Genomic DNA, 23746 nt, shown 5'->3' with positions numbered 1-23746 from the left:
TTTTCTGTTTTAGAAGCATGTTTAAGAAAACTTTTAAAATACTTTCAATGCAACAGGTTTAAATAGAATAAAAAACGCAATTATTCTATTTATATAAGCTCACTCTTTAGTTGGTCAAAAACATCTATATTATGAATCCAATGAAACAGCTCGAGTACCAAAGTATTCTTGTTCCTGGTAATGCATTAATTTCATTGACCTCAAAGTCAGAATTCTAATACAATTGAAATACTGGTAGTCATGCCTCAATATTTTTAAAAATGGTTTTTACTCTTGGGGCGCCTGGGTGGCTCAGTCGGTTAAGTATCCCACTTCAGCTCAGGTCATGATCTCATAGTTCGTGGGTTTGAGCCCCGTGTCAGGCTCTGTGTTGACAGCTCGGAGCCTGGAGCTGCTTCGGATTCTGTGTCTCCCTCTCCGTCTGCCCCTCCCCAGCTCATGCTCTGTCTCTCTGTCTCTCAAAAGTAAATAAACGTTGAAAAAAAAAATTTAAGTTTTACTCTCTTTTTTTTTAACTTTAATATTTTGAAAGAGAAGTAGCGTAGCAGGGGAGGGGCCGAGGGAAAGGGAGGGAGAATGTGAAGCAGGACCTACGCCCAGCGCTGAGCTGGACACAGAACCAAACACAGAACCCAACATGCGGCTTGATCTCACAACCATGAAACCATGACCTGAGCCAAAATCAAGAGTCAGACGCCTAACTGACAGAGCCACCCAGGCGCCCCAATAGTTTTAGTCTTTTAATAAATATTTTAAAAACTTGAATTTATAATATACCCCAAATTTTAACTAATGTTCTACTTACTTATAGAAATTTATTTGAAACTAATTTTATCAAATAAATTATGTTATAGAAAGAGTTCATATAAATCGATTAGCGATTACTGTAAATATTAAATGCATTAATCAAAACTAATATCCATACATATCAAATACCTTTTAAAATAGTCAATTATCATCAAAGGTAAATTTTGAGACAGAATTTAACTGCATTTGTGTTTTTCACTTGTCAATTTTTGTTATGCCTACATAACCTAGCCCTTTATAACTGGACATTTAATTTCAGTTATAAAAGCTGGTAATGCCTTCCTTTTTAAAAACATAAAACTCAAGTATTATGACTCCATATCCATTTATTGATACATAATAAACTCATAACGGGAAACTATTAAATATGAACTAAAACCAGTGATTTACTCTATGTTTTGTAGAGGACAATACAGGTGCTTGTTAACTTGAAGACTGGTCATATGTCCCTTACCGACATGTTGATATTCCAATATTCATTAAGTACTTACTACATGTCAAGAACTATTCTACCTGTTGCATTATTTTATATGTTTCAAAGTTTCAAAAATATAATCTTCAAAAATTATGCTTTGTGAAACTTCAATGTGCTCTTTTAGATTTTTTGGTCTTTTATAGTTTAAATATTGTCTTTCTCCCAAATATGGCTACTCTGTTTTATAAAGAATACACCTATGTTTCCTTGAAATTACATAAACATTTTATTTTTTGAAGTTAATGAATAAAGTCACCTCCTCTTCCTCCCTCAACCTTTGGTTTTTGGACAACAAAGATTAAGGTAATACTAACCCATGAAAGGTCTTTGAAAAAAACAGAGAGAAAAACCTTCTGTCAAAATGGGTTGAGTCGTATTCCAGTCCCTAAAGGTGAGAATGGGTTCACCTTTGCCCACATCAAAGCGTCATTCAATGAGATAGTAGATTTCCCATCTTCGAGGAAAAATACGGGGCCCTGCACACAGAAGTGAGGAGACAAGAGGGGATTATAAATTTGCAACATGTTTCTAGACTTCCAGAAACAGAATCCCTCGGATACAAAACTACTCGTAATATTTAGACAAAGCTAATGGGAAATTTTAAAATATGAAAAAAATTAGATTTTTTTGAACTTCTACTAATATAGTGAAATTTTAAAATATCTTAACAATATATGCCCTGATGTCTTTCAAAATAGGATTCAGTTTTATAATTTAAATTCTTTGAAGACAGTAGTATTCAATAACGATACTACAGGTATTGTAGTACTACCAATAACAACAGGTATTGTTAATCTATTAATACAAAGTAAACATTTTATAAGGGCATATATGCCTAGCATAGAATTAAATATACTTTGTTTTAATCAGAGAGCCTATATCAATACAGCTAGGGAGATTATTTAAACCAGAGCTCCGAACTTGCTCTCCAGATGAAGAACATGTTGCTATATATGTGTCTACATTATTTAAAATCATGTCAATCACATGATTTACTAGCATATTTATAATTTAGTTATGTCAGTTACTTTGTATGTCAAGGGTAGTTCTAAAGAACCAAATCCAAAAAATCTTTCAATCTATTTCTCCCAGTGCTCAGAAGGAAAAGCATGATTTAAAAAACACAAAATGGAATAAAAACCTATGTCTCTGTGTTCTAAAGTTAGTTTTTTTATCATAATTTTGCATGATACAGCTTGTTGTTAGTAAATTATTCTAGACGCTGGAAAACCCATCACATGAAGTGGATGGCTTCCTACTCCTAGGTACTTGAAATTTCATAGTTCCAATCAGAACATCAATTTTCTGTTAAAACAGAAATATCCCAGAGGGGAGCACCCCATCTACATTAGTCATTTGCACTTCAGTGTCTGTAAGGTAATGAGTAGGTCTTTTCCTGATGCAGGTTTGGGTGCCGAGAGGTCAGGCAGCATATGTCGGGTCGCCCAGCTACTGCAGATGGAGAAGAAGAACTTGAAGGTATCAAGTACTAGAAACGGCACAGGGAGGGGGCAGCAACTAGCACTGAAGATAAACTCTAACTATTGCATGATGTTTTTGCTCTTAATTATAAGTTACTGAATTTACTGCTTTGATTCTTTATCTCTGAAAGAAAGTGGATAAGAAGTGGATAAGGAGTATGCACATAAGTGTTCTGTATTTTGGAATATATTAGTTAAATACTACTTATATAAACTTGATTAGTTTATAGCGTCAAGTCAAGCTACGGTTAGGGCTTACGTTAGCAGCAAGCTATTTAAGTGGTTATCCCCAAAAGGCAGCTGTCCCCACTGGCCTGGCATATCAGTATGAGAAATGGAATTAGTCACATTCCATTAGGAATCTAAGAATCCACTGAGTAGAATGTGAACATTTCGGGGAGGTGGTGCTCTTTCAGTCCAGACCATAGTTCCAATCTGCATTCTGTATGGATTCAGCTTTGCTGACTGCATCTGAACACCTACACCTGGCCCTGCCTCTGAGATGATGAAGGCCTCTCCATTTTCCGGAGAAAACGGCACCCCTGGGTCACACCGGGAGGCTCTGGCATCATTCACCATCATTACTTCTGACTGTATGTTAGGGAACCTTCCTCAGGAAATGGTCATCCCTCGTGGTGGATCCCAATAATCTATAACTGCTGAAAAATTCGGTAAGTCACTATAAGAGCATATACAACATATCAATAATATACACCTGCCAGTTTTTCATGTCTCTGTGTTTATAAAACGTAAGTGGAGAATATAAAGTTAATCTTAGTCTATTGAGCTATAATTTATAATTATGTTGATTGCTGCTCTGTCTCCTTTATTTAATTTCCCTAAGGATATGATCTATATGTATTTGTAAACATTTGTTACTAAGTACACCTACTACACGAATTGCTTTCATGATAATACAATGACCATCTCTCTGAATTTATTTTAAGGAACAAATGACCATTTATACTAACTATAGAGCATTAAGGGCAGTATTTTCTCAGTGGTCATCGGTCCTATTCATAGGTACTCACTTTTATTCAGATTATGCTGATTTTAAGACCATATTTTTAAAAAATAATTGAACAAGTGAAAATAATGAACAATTTATGCCTTTAGGCTGTACCTGGATTTTTAATCCCGTAAGACAAGAGATGTGAATATCTGAATGACTGGGAAGATTGGATCCAGTCACATAATCTGGCCCAACAATTCCTTTGAGTGGTTCTTCTTGTAGTCTGTTTAGTAGAGTTGCATAAACCATTCTTTGTGACTCAGAAGGGGGTGTGCATGGAGATTCTTCTGGTGATCTATATTTTCAACAGATATTACATTTTCATTTTTGTAGAACCACAGAATTATTCAGGTTTAAATTAGAAACAGTCCCTGATGATTATTTAGTCCCCATTAGAGATGATGACAAATCAACTTTAGACTTAATTTCTAGTAAAATGAAGTACTTTAAAAAGGCAGAAAAGAACAGGATTTTAAGTGATTACTGAATATATGCTAACCAAACCAAGATTCATTTCTTGGCTAAGATTAATAGTGAGCCAAGCCACACTGTCCACAGATTTGTGTATAATATTAATACCTCTGTATCCCGATTTTTACACTGTCCTCACTTACCGGCTCATGGACTGTGTGCAAGCTCTCCATGCATCCAGCTCCTCAGAAAGGTGCTCAATTTTTAAAGGCACTGATACTGCCCGGCGTTTTAACAGCTGACTGAAACAGAAGAATAAGAAATTAACATCTGACATCTGAGACTAAGACATGAAAAAAGCAAATGAACCTTAAATAACTGCAATTTTAGATTACAAAACACATGTATATACATGAATGCGTGTGTGTGTGTGTGCGTGTGCACGTGCACATGCACGCATGATTATTTGTATATCTGGCCTTTAAGTTCCCTGGAAAGTCAAAGATGGTCAATACTATTGGCTGGAAGACAGTCTGAGTGAGCGGATGAAAATGGGTCCATCAAGGGAGGGGGAGGGGGTGCGGGAAACGGGTGATGGGGATTCAGGAGGGCACTTGCTGTGAGGAGCACCGGGGATATATGAAGTGTTCAATCACTACACGGACGCCTGAAACTAATATTACACTGTATGTGAACCAACTGGAATTTAAATAAAAACTTTAAAAAAAACTTAAAAAATAGAATGTAAAACTAATAAATAAGGAAACAAACGGACAAAGGAACGACCAAACAAACCGCGGAGACCGGAGAGACCAGCCGAGAGCGCCGAACGAGGCCACACACGGTGGCAGTGGGGGAGCACGTCTGAATTACAAGTGAGTATCAGGGGTCAGAAAGCAAGTGGGAGAAGGGTTAGGGTGGAATGTCAATGAGCAGAAAGGAACAGACACGCTCGTTTCAGCTCTTGAGAGACCAGACATGTGAGAAAAAGCAGGAAAACAGCGGCAGCAGCGACCCATCACACCAGCATCGGGAAAGCTGGCGACAGGCATGCGTGGTGTTAATTAGGAGGCCTCAGACAACGGATTACTCGTCCCAGTTTCTATACTACGTTACAAACTCAGTGTGTTTTTCAAGGAACTAGTTAAGGTACATTTAAAAGCAAAAGCCGCTTGGGAGAGAGAAAGAAACAACGTAAGACCTGAGAGATGAAGTAAGGGTACGAGGAAGCCATCACACAGCGTACATTTTATGGTGACTCCCTCTCACTGCCAGCATTCTGCCGGGATGTGGTAAGATGTGGTGAGGGGGAAGGGCTACATCCCCCCTACGCTCGCCTAACACTGTAGTAATATTATCTCGAATCAGTAAGTTGCCATTTTCTTTAACCCCAAATTACTCAACATCACTTTTTGAGAGAGAGGAAGAAGGAGAAGAAGGGGAGGGCAGAGGAAGAGGGAGAGAAAGAATCTCAAGCAGGCTTGGGGCACCTGGGGACTCAGTCACTTAAGCGTCTGACTTCGGCTCAGGTCATGATCTCACGGTTTGTGGGTTCGAGCCCTGTGTCGGGCTCTGTGCTGAGAGCCAGCTCATAGCCTGGAGTCTGTTTCGGATTCTGTGTCTGACCCTCTCTTTGACCCTCCCCTGCTCATGCTGTCTCTCTCTCTCTCTCAGAAATAAATAAAAACATTTAAAAAAAAAAAAAAAAGAATCTCAAGCAGGCTTCAGGCCCAGTGGGGCTCAGTCTCCCAATGGGGAGATCATGACCTGAGCCAAAATCAAGAGTCAGATGTTTGACTGAGCCACCCAGATGCACACCCCCAAAAAAGTTACCGAAGCTAAAACTTGTATTGACAATGTGGCGAGCTCCAAAATGAATTCCGCAAACACTGTGTCTACAATTTGGCACCTGACGGGACCTGACCTGGCAGCCTTGTTCGACGCTCTGCTGTTCGTAAAGCAGGGTTACCGGGTGAGGAGAAAATGGGACACTGAGAAAGTGTGTGTGGGGGAGAAGCTCCGTATGTATGAGGGTCACCAGGAATTCAGCTTGGCCAACGCAGGGAAGGCTGAGATGGATGACTCGGTCAGAACCCTCTTTCTGCAGACCGTTAGGGTCAGACTAGAATCTGGAAGCTCTGGGATGGACCCTGGGGAGCCCTGGAGGGTGATGAGGGTGGGCAGTGCTTCAGGGAGGCGGAGCCACAGTGGGGCCAGGCCGGCAGCAGAGGACGAAGATGCAGAGAGCAGGTGAGCAGATGCAGGGCTGCTGCGGGAGCCACTGGGGGTTTTCCGTGTGGTGACTGCAGACCCTTACTAAGGTCGGAGAAGACGCCCATGACCCTGAGCAGTAAAGTCTGGGAGACGGAAACAGAAGGCCACCGTCGAAGGAAAGGGAGAACACAGGAGAAGCGGCAGATCTGAGCAGGAAGATGTTCACTGTGAGCACACAGAGTGGAAGCCAGGGCTCAGCGACATCATGATGACCGCCAAGGGGGTGCCGGGTGCAGCCACACACAGGTTTCTAAGGGACTGAGGAGGCGAGGGGGGCGGAGCGGAGGAAGATGGAGAGGGAGCTGGAAAGCAGGGGAGGGGAAGAGACCGCAGGATTGGGTCAAGGGAACAAGCCTGGGGGCTACGCCATCATCAGGGAAGAAGTGCTTTCCAGTTAGGGCCTTAAGCTTCTCCTTCTCGGCGGTTTCCCTCAGATAACATTCTCCCCGATCTCTCCTGCCTCACAAAAGCCTCCTTTTATTTCTGACTTTATTTCAAGGGACCGTTTTCTCTCCCTTTACTTTCATTAGCCAAGTCATATATAAATGAATGCATTTCACTAAACAGATTTTAATTCCATGGGTACCTCCTGTGGCTCCCATATTACCAAGAGCTGCTTTCACATTTGGGCCTGGGGCCTGCACAGAAATGGATTCTTCCTTGAGTGCCTCCCTGCTCCCCGGTCTGCTCTAGGTGGGGGCCCCACGTGTAAGCAGGGCCTTCTCTGAGGCCGGAATGGAGAGAAGGAAAGAGAAAGCTCTGTTTCTCTCCATCTCTGCCCACATGCAGGGCGCTCAGAAAAACTGCCTGCTACGCACTCAGCGCTATGAGGAGTCAGCTACTCTGCTGCTTAGCGAACTGGTCAACCCGGAAATGCTGTGTGGGGAAGGTGCTCTGGATTTCCTTTTTGATTATAACAAGTTTTAAGCATAATAGCTAATGTTCAGCAAGCTGTTAGGAAATACAGGAGTCTGGCAGGAAGGGTACCCCCAACTAGGGAACAGTGAGGCACCCACGATTCGTGACTCCTCTTTACTCTGCTTTTTCCAACTGTAGAGATCGGAAAGGTAAAATACTGTTTTTCCTCTGCTTTTTTATTTTTTTAAATGTATTTTTCAAGTTTATTTTTACATATTTTGAGAGAGAGAGACAGAGGGAGAGCAGGGGAGGGACAGAGAGAGAGGGAGGGAGAGAATCCCAAGCAGGCTCCACACTGTCAGTGCAGAGCCTGACGCAGGGCTCAAACCCACAAACTGTGACATTGTGACCTGAGCCAAGATCAAGAGTCGATGTTTAACAGACTCAGCCACCCAGGCGCCCCTTCCTCTTCTTTTAAAAGTTGAGTTCCATAGATCTGGCCCATGGGATACCAGCATAAGAGCCAAGGGGGCCCCTCCTTCCTGAGCCAAACGGCTTCATCCTTTGGGGTCCCCATCCTGTGTCCCTTCTCTCCTTCCCACTTAGACTGCAGGCATAATACACAGGACCCCGTCAGCAGGCAGCTCAAGCAAGTGGAAGGGAACCAGGGAGGTCAGCGGCAGAAGAAGGAAAGAATTCGGGTCCTCAATGGACTCCAGCTGCAGCTCTAACGGCCCTGGATCGGCGAGACCCCAAGGGTTGACAGAAGACCAACAAACCCCATGCATTTAAGCTAGAATTAGGATTTCGATTATTTACAGCCTATTCCCTTCTAACTCATACAGCTGATTGCTGCTTTCTTGTAAAGTACACGCTGCATGAGTAAGTGGACGCACGCAGTATGCATCTGGTGACTTGTAGGACACACTTAGGGACGAAAACCGCAGGGAAAGGAATGTGTCTCATTTCATAACAGAAGAGAAATTCTTTTTACCTCGTGTACTCGTAAAGTGCTGGAACGATGCTCTGGTACTGTCTTCTGATGGCCAACAGTGCACCAATATAACCACAGAGTATGAGCAATTCATTGCGAGCTCTAAAAGAGAATATATGTGTTTTTTCTTAATTCCGTAACTTAAGGTATAGAACACTGTTCACATATACAGCTACTGTACTTCTATCTCTATATTTTGATGGGTGGCATTTATAGCAAAATATGTTTAGAAAACTTTCTCAATGTGAAGATGTTTTATTCATGAGTTGACTCCTTTTCAGACATTTATGCTACAGCACAAGTAATGTTTAACTCTGGACTCCTTGTTTTTCTCTATCTCTCGGCCGTTTCTTCATGCAAGTTTCTAATAAGTCCTTAGGCCTGATTCCAGAATCCCTGGCATGTTAGGTAGCCTCGCGGGAAGGACGGTGGCGCACACCCTGGTGATTCCCTGCTGGGGAGCGGCTGACGTTCCCAGCCTGTGGCATCGCCCTCCCCGCACTTCCATCAAAACAATGAGAGCCCAAAGTCTCCAGTACAGACTACACAGCATCTCCGGGGACTTTCATTGTGTGGACAACAGTGTCCTTACGTGACACCCGAATGCAGGGACGGTACCATTTGTCACTCTCGAGCACCTTCACTTTCCCCTCCTGGAGCATGCTTGCCGCACAGTGGCTATTTAATAGAGAGGACCATCAGCTTCTTGAAGACTTCGGGCCTAAGACCACCCTAAAGCTTTGAATTAGCCCTATTTGAACCAGGTGTGTGCGTGTGCGTGTGTGTCTCTGTGTGTGTCTGTGGGCACATAAATAAATAGACACACTCTAGGTGTTAGTAAATAGGACCTAGGATTTATGTTTTCCATTTCAAATTGACCTCTGTGGTGTTGTTTTTTAGTAGCAAATATAAATGTAATTTTTCTACAAGGGGACCTCCCTATAAAAGATGATCTTATTTCTTGATCTGAACTCAAAAATCAATATAACCAGTTTAAAGCATTACATAGGTTCATTTATATGGTTTGGAGAAAAAGCACTTACTTAGTACATGTATGCAAGACTAATTTTTCAGTTCGGATATAACTCAATAGGTCAAGAATGGGGTAAATGGTATCCAATGTCCAATCTGAACTAGTGATGTATTCTGGCAAAATAAAACCAAATAAGAGATTATCTAAATAATAGTATTAAATAAACATGTTCATCCCATATTTAACTTACGTAATTCTCTTCTGGCCATCCTCTCTGGACCACGTGTCCCCAGAGCATACAAACAGCAATCTCTTCCTTTTTAAAACAATTTTTTTAATGTTCATTTAATTTTGAGAGGCAGAGAGAGACAGAGCGTGAGCAGGGGAGGATCAGAGAGAGAGGGAGACACAGAATCTGACACAGGCTCCAGGCTCTGAGCTGTCAGCACAGAGCCCGATGTGGGGCTCGAATTCATGAATCGTGAGATCATGACTTGGACCACAGTTGTACACTTAACCAACTGAGCCACCCAGACCCTCCTCTTCCTTTTTAAATTTAGGATGGCTGCTGCTTGATTTTAAGGCTGCTTGTCACTATTCACGAAAGGATCAAATCAGTGAGTAGATTTTAGATGATACTACCAACTAGAGACTTACCTTTGACGAAGTCAATACCAACAGGAAGGGCTTTTTCAGGCTCTTGACTTAACAAGTAATACTTCACAGCATCAAATATATTGCCATCCGCATAGGCAGCCTCGGCTAATTGCATACATTCCTCTACTGCGGGGAGCTTACACTGAAAAGTAATTGGTTTAGTGACATTACTGAAACTTAGAGGGACACATGCAGCAGCAGTACTAAGTATTTCCAATATGCCTACTAGGCGTTCCTATTAAAGCTGCTCAAGACAGATGTCAGCGAAATAATCTGTATTAAAAGCATACATTTATGAAAATACCTTTAGGATCAACTAACAATAAATAAGGTATTACCTAGTGCATTGGTAGTTTTCCATCACACAAATACTTAATAGAAGAGGGGCAAGTAAAGTATCCTGACTGTGATACTGGAATTAGTATCCACACATGTAACTTAGGAAAATAAAATGCTGGGGCACCTGGGTGGCTCAGTTGGTTGGGTGTCCGACTTCGGCTCAGGTCATGATCATACGGTTTGTGGGTTCGAGCCCCATATCAGGCTCTGTGCTGACAGCCAGCTCAGAGCCTGGAGCCTGTTTCAGATTCTGTGCCTCCCTCTCTCTCTCTGACCCTCCCCTGCTCATGCTATCTCTTTCTCAGAAATAAATGAAATAAACATTAAAAAAATTTTTTTTAAAGAAAAAAAATGCTAAGCTTTGTTATTTCAGAATATACTGACCACGGTCAGAAACTACATTAAAGGCAGAAAACATAAAAGATATACGCTGACATGTCTCACAGACTGTGGAGTTTAATTTCACTCGGACTGTGAGACAGAGCAACTTAATCTCAAGTCGAAAGGCAAAACGTGTTACAAGCGCTCAGAGTTTTTAGATGTGACATTCTGAAATGCCACAAAATGCAGACTTTGAGCCCAGGAAATTTCATTGCTGGATAACGCAGAGCACTACTTAACTCTTTTAAAGATCCTAAGCCGCCTATTTTTAAATATGGCCCTTAAGGTGCAGAGGGGCAGAGTGGGACAGGCTGGGAGGTGGAGTCAGACATGCTGAAGCTCAAGTCCACACTCCGCCTTTAATTAGGGGCAGTCCCTTACCTTCCCCAAGCTCACTTTCTCTGTAAAACAGGAAAAACGTGCCTTGCTTTTCCAGGGTTTCATGGGAATTCGGTAAAATACAAATATATGTGAAAATTCAGGACTGTTTCAAGCACAGAGAAGCTCAACCAATGTCACTTACTGTTATCATTTCTGTTATATTTATAAAAGGGTTCGCAAGGGATCATATGTTTCTCTGCCTGAATCTTCATTTGCCTGAACCTAAAATTAGTTAAATCCTAGCACTGCATTCCAAACTAGAGTATGTAATACCCTTAGAATACCTTCTCGTGAAGATCGTTTATCTCTTCGGTACACCCTGGATAGAAAGCACAGAGTTTAACTAACTGAAGTTCATTATCAGGAGTCATCAGGAGGAGGTCGGCTGCCAAATTCCTATGCACATAACAAAAGGGAAAACTGATTCAACAAGGAAAAAAATCTAAAAATAACATTTAGAACTATTTCAAATGAAGAAAACTCTAACACCTCCCTTGATTTACTACTTACACACTTACACAAACAATACTAATTTCCTACTTAATTATGAAAGTCCTCCAAACGCAGAGGACAGAAAAACCAAAGGGCATGAAGGAGAAATGTATTATGAAACCTCTATAAGTTTTTAAAAATCTTAACAAAATCTGTATATATTTACAATAAACTTTGTTATTACAGAATAATTCTCTAGCCAAACTAAGCAGTATTAGATATGTTCTTCGGAGTGAATTACGAAGCAAGCTTTGTTAAAGCTACTTCTAATCAGCTTTTCTCACGGTTGGCAACCACGGCTGGATTAACCCGCCCGTTGAAACCAATAGAATACTGGGGCGCATCCGTCTTCAGTTCAGGTCATGATCTCATGGTCTGTGAGAATGAGCCCCACGTCAGGCTCTGTGCTGACAGCTCAGCGCCTGGAGCTGCTTCAGATTCTGTGCCTCCCTCTCTCTCTCTGCTCCTCTCCTGCACATACCCTGTCTCTGTCTCTCAAAAATGAATAAATGTTAAAAAAAAAAAAAACCAATACTTAGATATTTACGTTTAGAATTTCAGGTGTTCTGCATCTCTCTTAAATGTTATATGGAAACCAAAGATAGTAAAGCAGTTTTCTGATTTACATTAAAAAAATTCAATAAATGGGATACATCACTTAAAAATAAGGTATTTTAGGGATGCTTGGATGGCTCAGTTGGTTGAGCACCTGACTCCTGATTTCAGCTCAAGTCATGATCCCAGAGGTGTGGGATCAAGCTCCATGTCAAGCCCCGTGTTGGGCTCCACACTAGCAGGGAGCCTGCTTAAGATTCTCTCTCTCTCCCTCTGCCCCTCCCCAGCTAATCCTCACTCCCCTTCACACTCTCTCTCTAAAATAAAAATAATTAAAAAACTAAAAAAGAATTAAAAAGAAGGTATATTAAAGTGTCATATGGAGTTAACAGCTTGATATTAAAAACATTGTGTATAATAACCTCTTTAAAAATCATTAGGTAAAGGGTTTTTGGGCATATAGTTGCACAACTGAGGAAACACTAATTTTTAACGATTCAAGATGTTATTATTCAATTTCAAGAAAGTGATATATAACACATTCAGCATAACTTGAGAAGAGGCAATACTTCAAATGTGAATATCTGAAGGGGTGGACTTCAGAGAGTAACACCTTCCTTCATCTTCAGTAAAATGTGCATTGGTCATTTAGGTGAATAAATTATTTTTAAAACATTAAGAGGTGTGTAATCAAGAATCTAGTGAGCAAAGAACAGGAACAGAGACAACTTATGTGCGCCAGATATTCTATCATCACTGAACAGGTAAATCTGAGTGTTTTTACAAGTCTCAAATTAGGGTAATCCATCTGCTCTTGCTAAGAAGTTTCAATGAGTATGTTTTCTGATACCAATATTTAATAGCAGTGTTCAATAATGTCCATGAGAATACAGAAATTAACGTTTGCTTTTATAGTGCATAAACTAGACGTGTAAATTCTATTCAAACTTGTATGAACTACAGACAAAAGTCTGACCTTCTTGGCTGTAGGATTATATCCGGATACACTGAAAGTTGTGGCAATGCTGGCTAATTTTATTCACCTTTTAGTGTAACTTACCTTTTACTGAAACTTCCATATACCATTTGGGGAAAATATATATATATATACACACACACACACACACACACATATAAAATGTATATATATACACATATATTAAAAATGTATATATATATATAAAATATATATATATAAAATGATACAGTTCTACCAAATAATCTCAACTCTTGAATTTCACTACTAGAACAGGTATTTTCATTTGCTTAGCTGAGTTAGTGACTACTTTTTTGTATTGCAGAAAGTCACAGTTCATTTATGACACAAGTTTTAAGTATAAAATCGTGACTGGTTTTGTACCTATGCTACAGGAGTGTTCTTATCACTTTGTAGTTAGGTTTTATATGTTATAAATTCTATAAATGAGCTATCATTCTGTAAAACAATGAACTAAAAACCAGTAATAATTTCTTACTATAGAGTTAATATTCTAAAACTGAAATAAAATTGGAAAATTTTTATTACATGTTTTTATAAAACTAGATAATACCTGTATCCAACAGATGGAAAGCTAGAAAGAAAATGATTTTAAATATGAATACCATGTATACGCAACGAGAACCGAGAAGGAGACTTTTACCAGTAAATGTAAAATAGGGAATAGCACTTGGCTTACAAAATTATGAACATTCCCTTGAAATTATGCAACTATGTTTTTATTTAAACTTTTGGAGCCCTATGAATAACCACGAGAATCATGGATTTACCCTGGAAATAAACCTGAGGAGCATTATGTATTTCAGAATTTGAACTTTATCCAAGTTTCTGGTGCACATATATCTATGGATATATAAAGGAAGCTTCTTAGGGGCAATAACAACGAAATACAAGTTTGTCTTAAGTTAAAGAGCAACTGAGACATGTAGCCAGTTGAAAGATTTTTACACCTCACCTCAATTTAATTTCTATTTGCTTTGCTACTTTTTACCTTTACCTAAAAAAACAAAAACAAAAACCTCAACCACATTTTATTTAGATTACATGATGGCCTCTAGCATGGAGCCCGTCACCTTTGTAACACACAGTCTATGTTAAACCCACGCTGTGGGACAGGTCTGAGGCAAGTCATGGTGTGTCACCGGCCACTACCGATCCTGGCAGAGGAAGCCTGGGTACTCACAGGGAAACCTGTGTGAATGGTGGGCATTAAACACATGTAAGTCTGAGGCCGATGGTGGGGTGCCGCCACATTTGGGGTGGGGGAGGGAGCTCTTATGTGGTTGTAAGACACGGGAAAAAATTATCAAAACTCTGAGATTCCTGATTCCCTGCATAGCCCCCAGATCCAGGAAGAAGGGGAAACAGAAGTGCTGCTGTTTCGGAGCTGGCCACACACTGAGGAGGCGGCAGAGGCTGGAGGCCTGTGTTGCTCCCCAAGTTCACATATTGAAACCTAGTCCCCAAGTCAATGGTGTTTGGAAGTGGGGCCTTTGGGAGGGATTAGGTCCTGAGGGCCTCATGAAGGACATTAGTGCCTTGTGAAAGAGGCCACCAAGAGCGAGCTCGCCCCTTCCGCACGGGAGCACAGCCAGGAAGCCGGCTCCCATCAGATGCCAAATCTGCCAGCACCTTGATCTTAGACTTCTCAGCCTCCAGAACTGTGAGAAACACATTTCTGTCACTTATAAGCCACCCAGTCAGTGACACTTTGTTACAGCAGCCTGAATTGACAAAGACAGTAGCTGCTTAGCTACAAGCTTCGGAGCCAGTTTCTAGAACCTTGAATCTTGGCTCCACCACTTACTGAGACCAGAGGCAAACCACTACCTATCGTGTAGTATGTAGTGACTCATGACATGTAAAGTGCTTAACACAGAGCTTGGCACACAGCAAGCAGTGCAGAGGGGTTACTTAGCTGTCATTATTCTTAATGTTACTATTGTCTGTAGAATTCAACAGTAGAATCCGAAGAGCTCCATCTTATAAGTGTGTGAGTGTGTGAGTGTGCACACAGGGCGTGCAATGGAAAGAGGTGAAAGGCCCGATAAACAAGTTTATTTAGAAACTCCTTAAGGTAGGGGCACCTGGGTGGCTCAGTCCGTTAAGCATCCGACTTCGGATCAGGTCATGATCTCCCGGTTTGTGGGTTCGAGCCCCGCGTCGGGCTCTGTGCTGACAGCTAGCTCAGAGCCTGGAGCCTGTTTCAGACTCTGTGTCTCCCTCGCTCTCTGACCCTCCCCTGCTCACGCTGTCTCTCTCTCTCTCTCTCAGAAATAAATAAAAGCATTAAAAAAAAACAAAAAAACTCCTTAAGGTAGTAAGTGCTTTGGGGAAAGAGAAGATCAAAGTCTAAAATCATCTTTATTCAATGAACATCTCTTGAGTGTCAGCCTCATATCTTTGCTAAAGGTGCCTCCTTAATGAAGGACTATCTGCCCGAAGAGCAGGGCTCTGCAGCCCTGTGTGAGAACTGCTTGTACCTGAACTCCCAGGTCACCCCAGGGACTTTCCAGGGTCTATGTCCTAGAGGACTGCCCACATCTGGGGAAATGGCCTATTCCCAGTCTCCTGCTAAACCACAATATTATGGTCCATTAAAAAAGTGACCTTATTTTCCAAATCTTAAACTAAGACACAAGGCCTGACAAGAGTGAGTGTAGATATGCAGAATTTGAAATGTGGGAATGCGTGGTTCTGCTTATCTTAAGCAGTGCACATTTACTCATGATGATGTGGGCGCTAGAAGTGACCTCGAGTTATGAGTGGTCTGCTTCAGAATGGGTCACGGTAGGTTTCACTCTAAACCGAGCAGTTCCCACTATCACTTCACTGTCACAGCCCTGTTTCCTCCCACAATCTTTCTTGTATTTAAAAATAAGGAGATGCTAGGTGCCTGGGTGGCTCAGTCTGTTGAGTCTGACTCTTGGTTTCAGCTCAGGTCATGATCTCATGGCTTGTGAGTTCAAGCCCCACTTTGGGCTGTGTGTTGACAGCTTGTAGCCTGCTTGGGATTCTCTCTCCCTTTCTCCCTCTCTCTCAAAAATAAATAAATATTAAGAAATAAAATTAAATTTAAAAATTTTTAAAGGAGATGCTATATTCTCTCAAAACACATCAAACGCAACCTAAAATATTTTAAAAATGTATTCCATTGCTATAAAATTATTCTCCAAACTTGGCAATTCTTACCATGTTGGAATCATCATGCACTTTCTCGCCAGCAATTCCAGGGCATAGTGGGTTGTGGGTGCAGCAGGCTCTCCGAGCACTGTGCCCACACTGACGGCCAGCTCCAGTTCGTTGCCACGAATCAGGTATGCCATAGCAAGCTTGCTCAACAAGAAAACAATCCCTTCAGTTTCAGAGATGCTGGATTGGATCATCTATCCGCACCCAGCTCATAAAGCAGATGGAGTCGTATTAACCTATAATCAATGATTCTTAAAAATATTGAATGTAGTATTCCTATAGCGTACTTATGTAAGTATAAATGCAATTTCCAGATAGAAAAGCTTATCTGACAAAAGGACATACAGGGAATCTTTTTGAGGTCAGAACTTAAGTTTAGAACCCTCGGTAACAGTTCTGTAATTAATTAATAACAGTGTGACTGTGACATCCTCAACATGTCCTTCAATACCTCTATCAGAAAACAATGGTGAGTCTTAAAAGCTTCATCAATAGTGTGCAATGATTATCAATGATCCCCTAAATCTACTATATCTAAGGATACATGCAAAAGAATCCTTCTTACTATACATTTTTCTTCTTAGATTAGAGGATCAAATGGAAAATACCTTAAAAACATCACTTATGAAGATTACACTAATGTATACTTAAAAATAAGTGCTTTCAAAAGTCAAGTATTCTGAGTCCCCAAGATTTTTCCCTTTATCACACTACTTCTTCTCATATTGGATGAAATATTAAAAAGTAAGGTTGCTATAAATATGTATCTTGTGATAAAAATGAATTGAAAAAAGATTTCACAGTCTGTAGAGTTTATGTGCACTTACGAGGCATGGGAGCTCAGGCAAAATCAGATCTCGCACAGAAGTTGCCGTATTTTTTCCACTCAAACACCGTGACGCATCTTAAGAGCTTTGCATTTACATAAACCAATGTGAAATGTACCTCAGTATTATCTACTGCGAGCTGACAACATGCAGCTAACACTGCGCGGCCGTCCTGAAAATACCACTCCGCTAGTTCCTCACTGACTTTGCGCAGGAGTCTAGAAAAGAAAGAGTATGTAGTCTATACAAACAGAAGGATTCCATCATAAATGAACTCAAGCCCTTTTACAATAAGCTTATTAAGGGATCACATAGGATTTAATTTGGTATCTTGATTCAGGCATATAGTCTGATCTTAGGGAAAGAAAAATCAGGAAAGTAGGTTTTCTCAGCAGACAAACTAATATATATGCAGTCCCCACCCCGAATGTCAGAATACAAGCCTTATTTTCAAAATTTACCAACCTACACTGAATAATTTACAACTCAGCTATAGGGACAGTTAACTGCAGAAGAATTACAGGTTGGACTGAAATTTTCCAAGATTTAGATGGTGACCACAATATGGGTAGTGTATGTTAGATTTTTAAAATACTGAGTTTAGAAATGGCAGAGAATAGTAGCAAAGAACCAGGAAGGAGTATGTTGGTCCCAACGCATTATGTGCTTAACGTTTTATGACTCTTTGTTCTTCAAAAGCATCCTAAAAGTTTAAATATCCAATTTTTTAGACCAGTAATAGAAGGCAATAGATAAGGCACAGGGAAGTAGATTATTAGTTTTCAAAAAGGTCAAAAAGAATATTCTAACTTCCATTTCTTTCAAAAAAATTTGTATTTGGACTTCTTTAAAAGGAGCCTAAATTTTATTCCCAGCGCTAATTCTGGTGTTTTGGGATTATGAACAACGTGACTGTGATGTTACCCACACTGACTTCACAGTGAAACATTAATCAAGAGCCCACTTTATTTTCACTGCCTCTCCTCCCTAAACAAGGTTGGTGCTTCCAAGTATTCTGGTGCTTTCTCTGCAATCTCTCTACTGAAATGCACACTGCCTCTCTGAAAGAGACACAAAAGGCGTGCAGGGCTCACCTGGTGGCTGACACTGCCCTGTTCACCCAGGGAGGGGTCGGGATGGAGCAGGGTTGTGGCCAGAAGCAAGGGGAGAAACCCAGCCCCCTGTACACGGAGAAGAGTGAAGCACATGGGTCTTAAAACAGCCTAAAGGGAAGCCAACCGTTACAATATTGATCCCGCACAAAGGATAAAGCACTCACTCATGAAAGTCTTCCTTGTAGGTAGCATCAGAACATGAAGATCCTTTAGGTGTGGAAACATGTAAGGCCTGCATGTTTCCCTCACAAGCAGCCTGGAATTTAATAAAATTTTTAATTAATTTTTAGCTAATTATTGACAGTTACCCAGTTTCTAAATATTATTCTGATCCAAGTCAGTTGACCCTCTAACAGTATGGGTTTGATCTGTGCGGTCATGTACCTGTACCTGTGTGACCATGTACCTGTACCTGTGCGATCATGTACCGTACCTGTGCGACCATGTACCTGTACCTGTGTGGTCATGTACCTGTACCTGTGCGACCATGTACCTGTACCTGTGCGGTCATGTACCTGTACCTGTGCGGTTATGTACCTGTATCTGTGTGGTCATGTACCTGTACCTGTGTGATCATGTACTTGTACCTGTGCAACAAGCAGGGCTTCCTTAAGCTGACCTCGTGACATAAAAAAATTCACTAATTTTTTCACATCTCCAGTGGCGATGCAGTATGGAATGACATCATCCTTATCTTCCTGGATCAATTGATCAGCTCTCCTAATAAAATAAGAACAATTTTTTTTTATAATACTCTAATTTCAAGGTTCTAAGTTGGACTCAGATTTTTGAAATATCTAAAGCAGTCAAATATCCAAAATACGTGGTAGATTTCCTAAAACCCTTTTGCATATCACTTCTAAAAGTTTTAGATTTTATAATCAAATCAGATATGGAAGACAAACAAAAGTTATCTGTAATATAAATAGGATACTGTTTTCTCTTAAAAAAACTTTACATATATTTTAAAAGCACTGAACATTTTGGTCTTAAAATGAACATAGCTATCTATTAAAGTAAGCAGTACATTTTCTGAAAATAAGTTGTAAACTATGTGCGATGGGATATCTACTTTCAATTGGATTAATAAATATGTGCATGTCTACTGCATTAAAGACAGTAGAATTTTAAATGTTTTAGGGAGCATAATGCACAATGAATGGAGACCCTCTAAATGCAAGTAGCTTAAAATCATTAAAAAAGAGAAGAGTATAAATACTGATAATAAAATATAGAATACTGTGAGCACCCAAGCAAGGTAGTTTAAAAAAAAAAAAAGTTCCTGATATGAGGGGAAAATAGGATCCTGATCTTGGAGATTATGAAGAATATACTTGTGTCTGCCTTTGTCTCTCCGTATACTGTCTGTGTTTCTCTTTTCTTAAATAAGTCTCAAATAGTTTCCCAATGACAAACCAAATTAATTCAACTCTTAATCTGTTGAAAGCTAATCTGGGGGTGACTGGGTGGCTCAGTCGGTTAAGTGCAGGACTTGATTTCAGCTCAGGTTATGATCTCGCAGTTTTGTGACTTCAGCCCTGCATCGGGCTCTGTGTTAACACTGCAGAGCCTGCTTGGGATTCTCTCTCTCCCTCTGTCTCTGCCTCTCCCTGGCTCATGCTTTTTCTGTCTCAAAATCTATGAATAAAATTAAAAAAGAACACTAATCTGGCATACTTAATGTATGCTGGCATTTGCATTAAACTACATTTCAATTTCCAATCTTTGGGGAGGTGTAATAGGCGGTTTCTGTTTGCCCAGCTCACTGTTAACCGTCTCCAGTTTATAGGGTCACTGGAATTCTCCCCAACAATGTGTTTTTAACAATTATGACACTGATTTTCTTGTTACAGGAATAATATTCCCTCCTAAGGAACTAGGGCTGAGAAATGGTCCATCCCTGAATGGCTGAATCTTCACAACATACACTTAGGAGTTGTGGGGAGACCATTTTCTGGCCACAACATTAATCAAGGAGCTGAGAGAGTCAGGTGCTGGTTTCCAAAAATACATGAAATGGTTTTTGCTGAGGTTGAAACACAACTGTTTTGTAAAAGAAACATCGTCTGCTGACATGACTTCATTAAAGGTTTCAGGGGGAGGGATAACATTCACAAGGGTGTGCTGAGAGTGCAGGAACTTGGAACGATTTGGGATTCTTAGAACTTAAGGCAGGGAGCCCACAGCCAGCCTGTGGATGCACTTAATGTTGGGTAAAAAAGGTGCCAGGGAACAGTCCACTTTCCAACGGCAAATAAGTTCACCAATCCTTCAGCATTTCGTGCATAGCCTCTGGCAGATTTTTATTTGTACATGTGAGTTGCAGTTGAATTTGCTTCTAAATCATGTCCCGTGGAAGAAAAATCAAAAGTTTTCTTTTTTAATGCCAGAAGCAAGGGAATACGTCATTAAATATTAGCCTACAGGCCTAGCCCAGTGCTAGGCACACAGTGAGCACCCTGCACAAATAGAATGGAAAAGGGAACAGTCTTATGCTGTGAGTTGAAATGTGCCTGCCCAAAACATATGCGTAAGCACAAACCACGATCTCTACAAACGTAACTGTATTTGGAAATACGTCTTTGCCAATGCAATCAGTTAAGAGGGAGTTACACTAGTTTAGGGTAGACCCTCAATCTGCTATGACTGGTGTCCTCAAAGAAAGAGGGACATGTCCCCAAAGACACACGGCGAGTAAGGCCCCACAAGAAGAAAGCAGGTGGTGGAGTGGTGCACCCATGAGTCAGTGAATGCCAGTGGCTGCCAGAAACCCCAAGAAGCTGGGGAGAAAGCGTGCAGTGGATTCTTTCTCAGAGACCTTGGTAGGAACCAGTCCTCTCGACAACTGGATATTAGACTTCTAGCTTCCGGGCTGTGAGAGAATAAATTTCTGTGGTTCTAAGCCAACTAGTTTATGGTACTTTGTTACAGGGGCCGAAGGAAACCAATACACCTCAGAATGCGTCTTCGTCAGTCCCTCCCTCATATTCCTGGACAAGAGAGGGCACGGCTTGGTGTCCGGAGAGAATTCTTTAGATTGTCAACAGAAGAAGTATTCTGTGAGCTTTAGGTAACCTCTAGAAAATCTTACCACCTATATTTCAGTAGCAATATATTAACCAGCAAGTATGATTACTCATCTGTCAATCCCCCCACTGCCATGGAGACTCTGCCTTCCACGGTCTGTCTCAGATGCCAGGTCAAATATATGAACACCAAATGACTTGTAACCAATTTGTCTAATTTTCTGTATTAGCAGACGTAAAATCCAGCTGTTTTTAAAGACAACATAAGACTAGGGGCGTCTGGGTGGCTCAGCCAGTTGGGCATCCAACTTCAGCTCAGGGCATGATCTCATGGTTTGTGAGTTCAAGCCCCACGTCAGGCTGTGCTGACAGCTCAGAGCCTGGAGCCTACTTCAGATTCTACGTCTCCTTCTCTGTGTCCCTCTCTCTCTCTGTCCCTCTCCTGCTTGTGCCCTCTTTCTCAGAAATAAACTCAAAACAACGTAAGACTAGAAACTCTCAAACGCTACTATCATGTTTATATATTGCTTCCATTTTAACATATTTTAAAACACCTATTCGGACACAGGCCCTGAGCTTACCTCTGCATTAACTTCCTCCAGTATTTCACAGACACCCCTGGTGCGACTGACAGAGCCTTGTCCCACTAGAACAGAAAACAAGAAAGGCAAAGACAAGTGTAGTTTGATTGTACTAACTCTTAATGGACTTGTTTTGCTTTTTAAGTTTTTTAAATGTTTTCTTTATTTCTGAGAGAGAGAGAGGCAGCGTGAGCAGGGGAGAGTCAGAGAGAAGGAGACACAGTATCCGAAGGAGGCTCCAGGCTCTGAGCTGTCAGCACAGAGTGTGACATGGGGCTCGAACCCACGAACCCTGAGATCATGACCTGAGCCAAAGTCGGACACTTAACCAACTGAGCCACAAAGGCGCCCCTAATCTTTATATTTTAAAAATTAGACTGTTATTAAAGAAGATCATTGTTCAATCAAGGCAAGTGAGAAAATTATATGGAAAATACAGATTTCACTGACCTCAAGCCTAGAAGGGAAGTGAGGGTGAAGTATTTTAAATATCACAACATGGATCTAAACTTCATTTTAATTAAGGCTCTCCCAAAGAGTAGAATTCTATTACAATTATGGCTAGAAAATTGGCAATTAGCCTGAAAACAATAGATTCAATTTTAAATAGGTCATTGTTTTTTAGTTTGTATTTAAATTCCAGTTAGTTAGCATACAGTATAAAATTGGTTTTGGGTGTACGAAATAGAAAATTTGTAATACTACATTATTTGTAGTCAAGTTACCTTTTTATTTGAGTTTATTTTTACTTATTTTGAGAGAGAGCGAGCGAGCAAGCAGGGGAGGCACAGAGAGACGGAGAGAGAGACAAAACCCCAAGCAGGCTCCGCACTGTCAGTGCAGAGCCAGATGTGGGGCTCAGACTCATGAGCCATGAGATCACGACCTGAGCTGACGCCGAGAGTCAGATGCTTAACTGACTGAGCCACCCAGGTGCCCCTGTTGTCATGTTACCTTTTTTAAAAAAAGGGTAATCTAAATTATGCCTTTAGGGGCACGTGGGTGGCTCAGTCGGTTAAGCGTCCGAATTTGGCTCAGGTCATGATCTCACGGTTTGTGGGTTCGAACCCTGTAGCGGGCTGTGTGCTGACAGCTCAGAGCCTGGAGCCTGCTTCAGATTCTGAGTCTCCCTCTCTCCCTCTCTCCGTCTCAAAATTAAATAAACTATTAAAAAAATTTAAATTATGCCTTTAGGGAAAATTTGTCTTTATTATAGTAGAGGCAAATGCAAGAAAGCAGTTAAAATGTAGATTAAATGAACTTGGAAATCATTAAAGTTTTTCTACAAAAACAGGTCTTGTAAGTGAAAGAATTAAATGTTTTCCTGATGTCACAGTATGGACCTCAAAGAAACAGGAAGTAGAGAAGGGGGTGATGGTGAGCCACTCCCAGGGCGTCCCCGCATCCCAGGGCTGGAAGCACCATGTCTGGATCCTGAAGGACACTGACATCTCACAACAAAGTTCTCAGGCTCCACAACTGCACACGTTATGAAAGTATCGTCATATGCGAATTAAATATAGCTTTAAAAATATACATCCAAATATAAAACTCGGGAAGATGAAGAACTATTTGTTTCTTCTTTTTCTTCTTGAATTTGATCAATACTCTTTCTAACAGTGCCCTGCTGAAAAGGTAACTTTTAAGCCAAACCTCTACTTCTTCGGAAGTAAAATTTCTATCTCGCTCCTGAACACTTCACAGCTGGCAATGCCTTTTCAGTAACATTTATAAATGACATTTTGTTTTAGGTCAAGCAGTAATTCACTATTTGCCTCTAGTGTATGGGGGAATAAAAAGGGGAGTAAAGGGAAGTTAAATTTAATTTTGATGTATTTTAATGTAGCTTTATTGCTCAGTTTTACTGTATTATCATTTATTAGTACACTTAAGAGCACTTTGTAATTATAAAATGAAC

General features: G+C 40.8%; 1 protein-coding gene across 2 annotated transcripts in view; it reads right to left on the bottom strand.

Moving 5' to 3' along the window:
- Positions 1–1484: 1484 nt before the first annotated feature.
- Positions 1485–23746, bottom strand: part of WDR17 (WD repeat domain 17) — a 77998-nt gene continuing 55736 nt past the window's right edge. The window contains exons 18-30 of one of the 2 annotated variants that reach the window (XM_077779064.1): positions 21829–21893; positions 18809–18941; positions 18386–18477; positions 17225–17324; positions 16280–16419; positions 13641–13661; positions 11328–11439; positions 9943–10084; positions 9356–9458; positions 8313–8414; positions 4390–4488; positions 3887–4070; positions 1485–1758 (exon numbers count right to left, since the gene is read on the bottom strand). In XM_077779064.1, coding sequence (XP_077635190.1) covers positions 1639–1758; positions 3887–4070; positions 4390–4488; positions 8313–8414; positions 9356–9458; positions 9943–10084; positions 11328–11439; positions 13641–13661; positions 16280–16419; positions 17225–17324; positions 18386–18477; positions 18809–18941; positions 21829–21893 — 1413 coding nt within the window. In that variant the 3' untranslated portion in view covers positions 1485–1638. The remainder of the gene's footprint in view (positions 1759–3886; positions 4071–4389; positions 4489–8312; positions 8415–9355; positions 9459–9942; positions 10085–11327; positions 11440–13640; positions 13662–16279; positions 16420–17224; positions 17325–18385; positions 18478–18808; positions 18942–21828; positions 21894–23746) is intronic. The other variant, XM_077779063.1, reaches the window with a different exon arrangement.

This window comes from Crocuta crocuta, unplaced genomic scaffold, assembly GCF_008692635.1.
Source record: "Crocuta crocuta isolate KB4526 unplaced genomic scaffold, BGI_CrCroc_1.0 scaffold88, whole genome shotgun sequence".
Taxonomy (NCBI): Eukaryota; Metazoa; Chordata; class Mammalia; order Carnivora; family Hyaenidae; genus Crocuta; species Crocuta crocuta.
The sequence above is the reverse complement of the archived record's forward strand: the minus strand, read 5'-3'. Positions and strand labels throughout refer to the sequence as shown.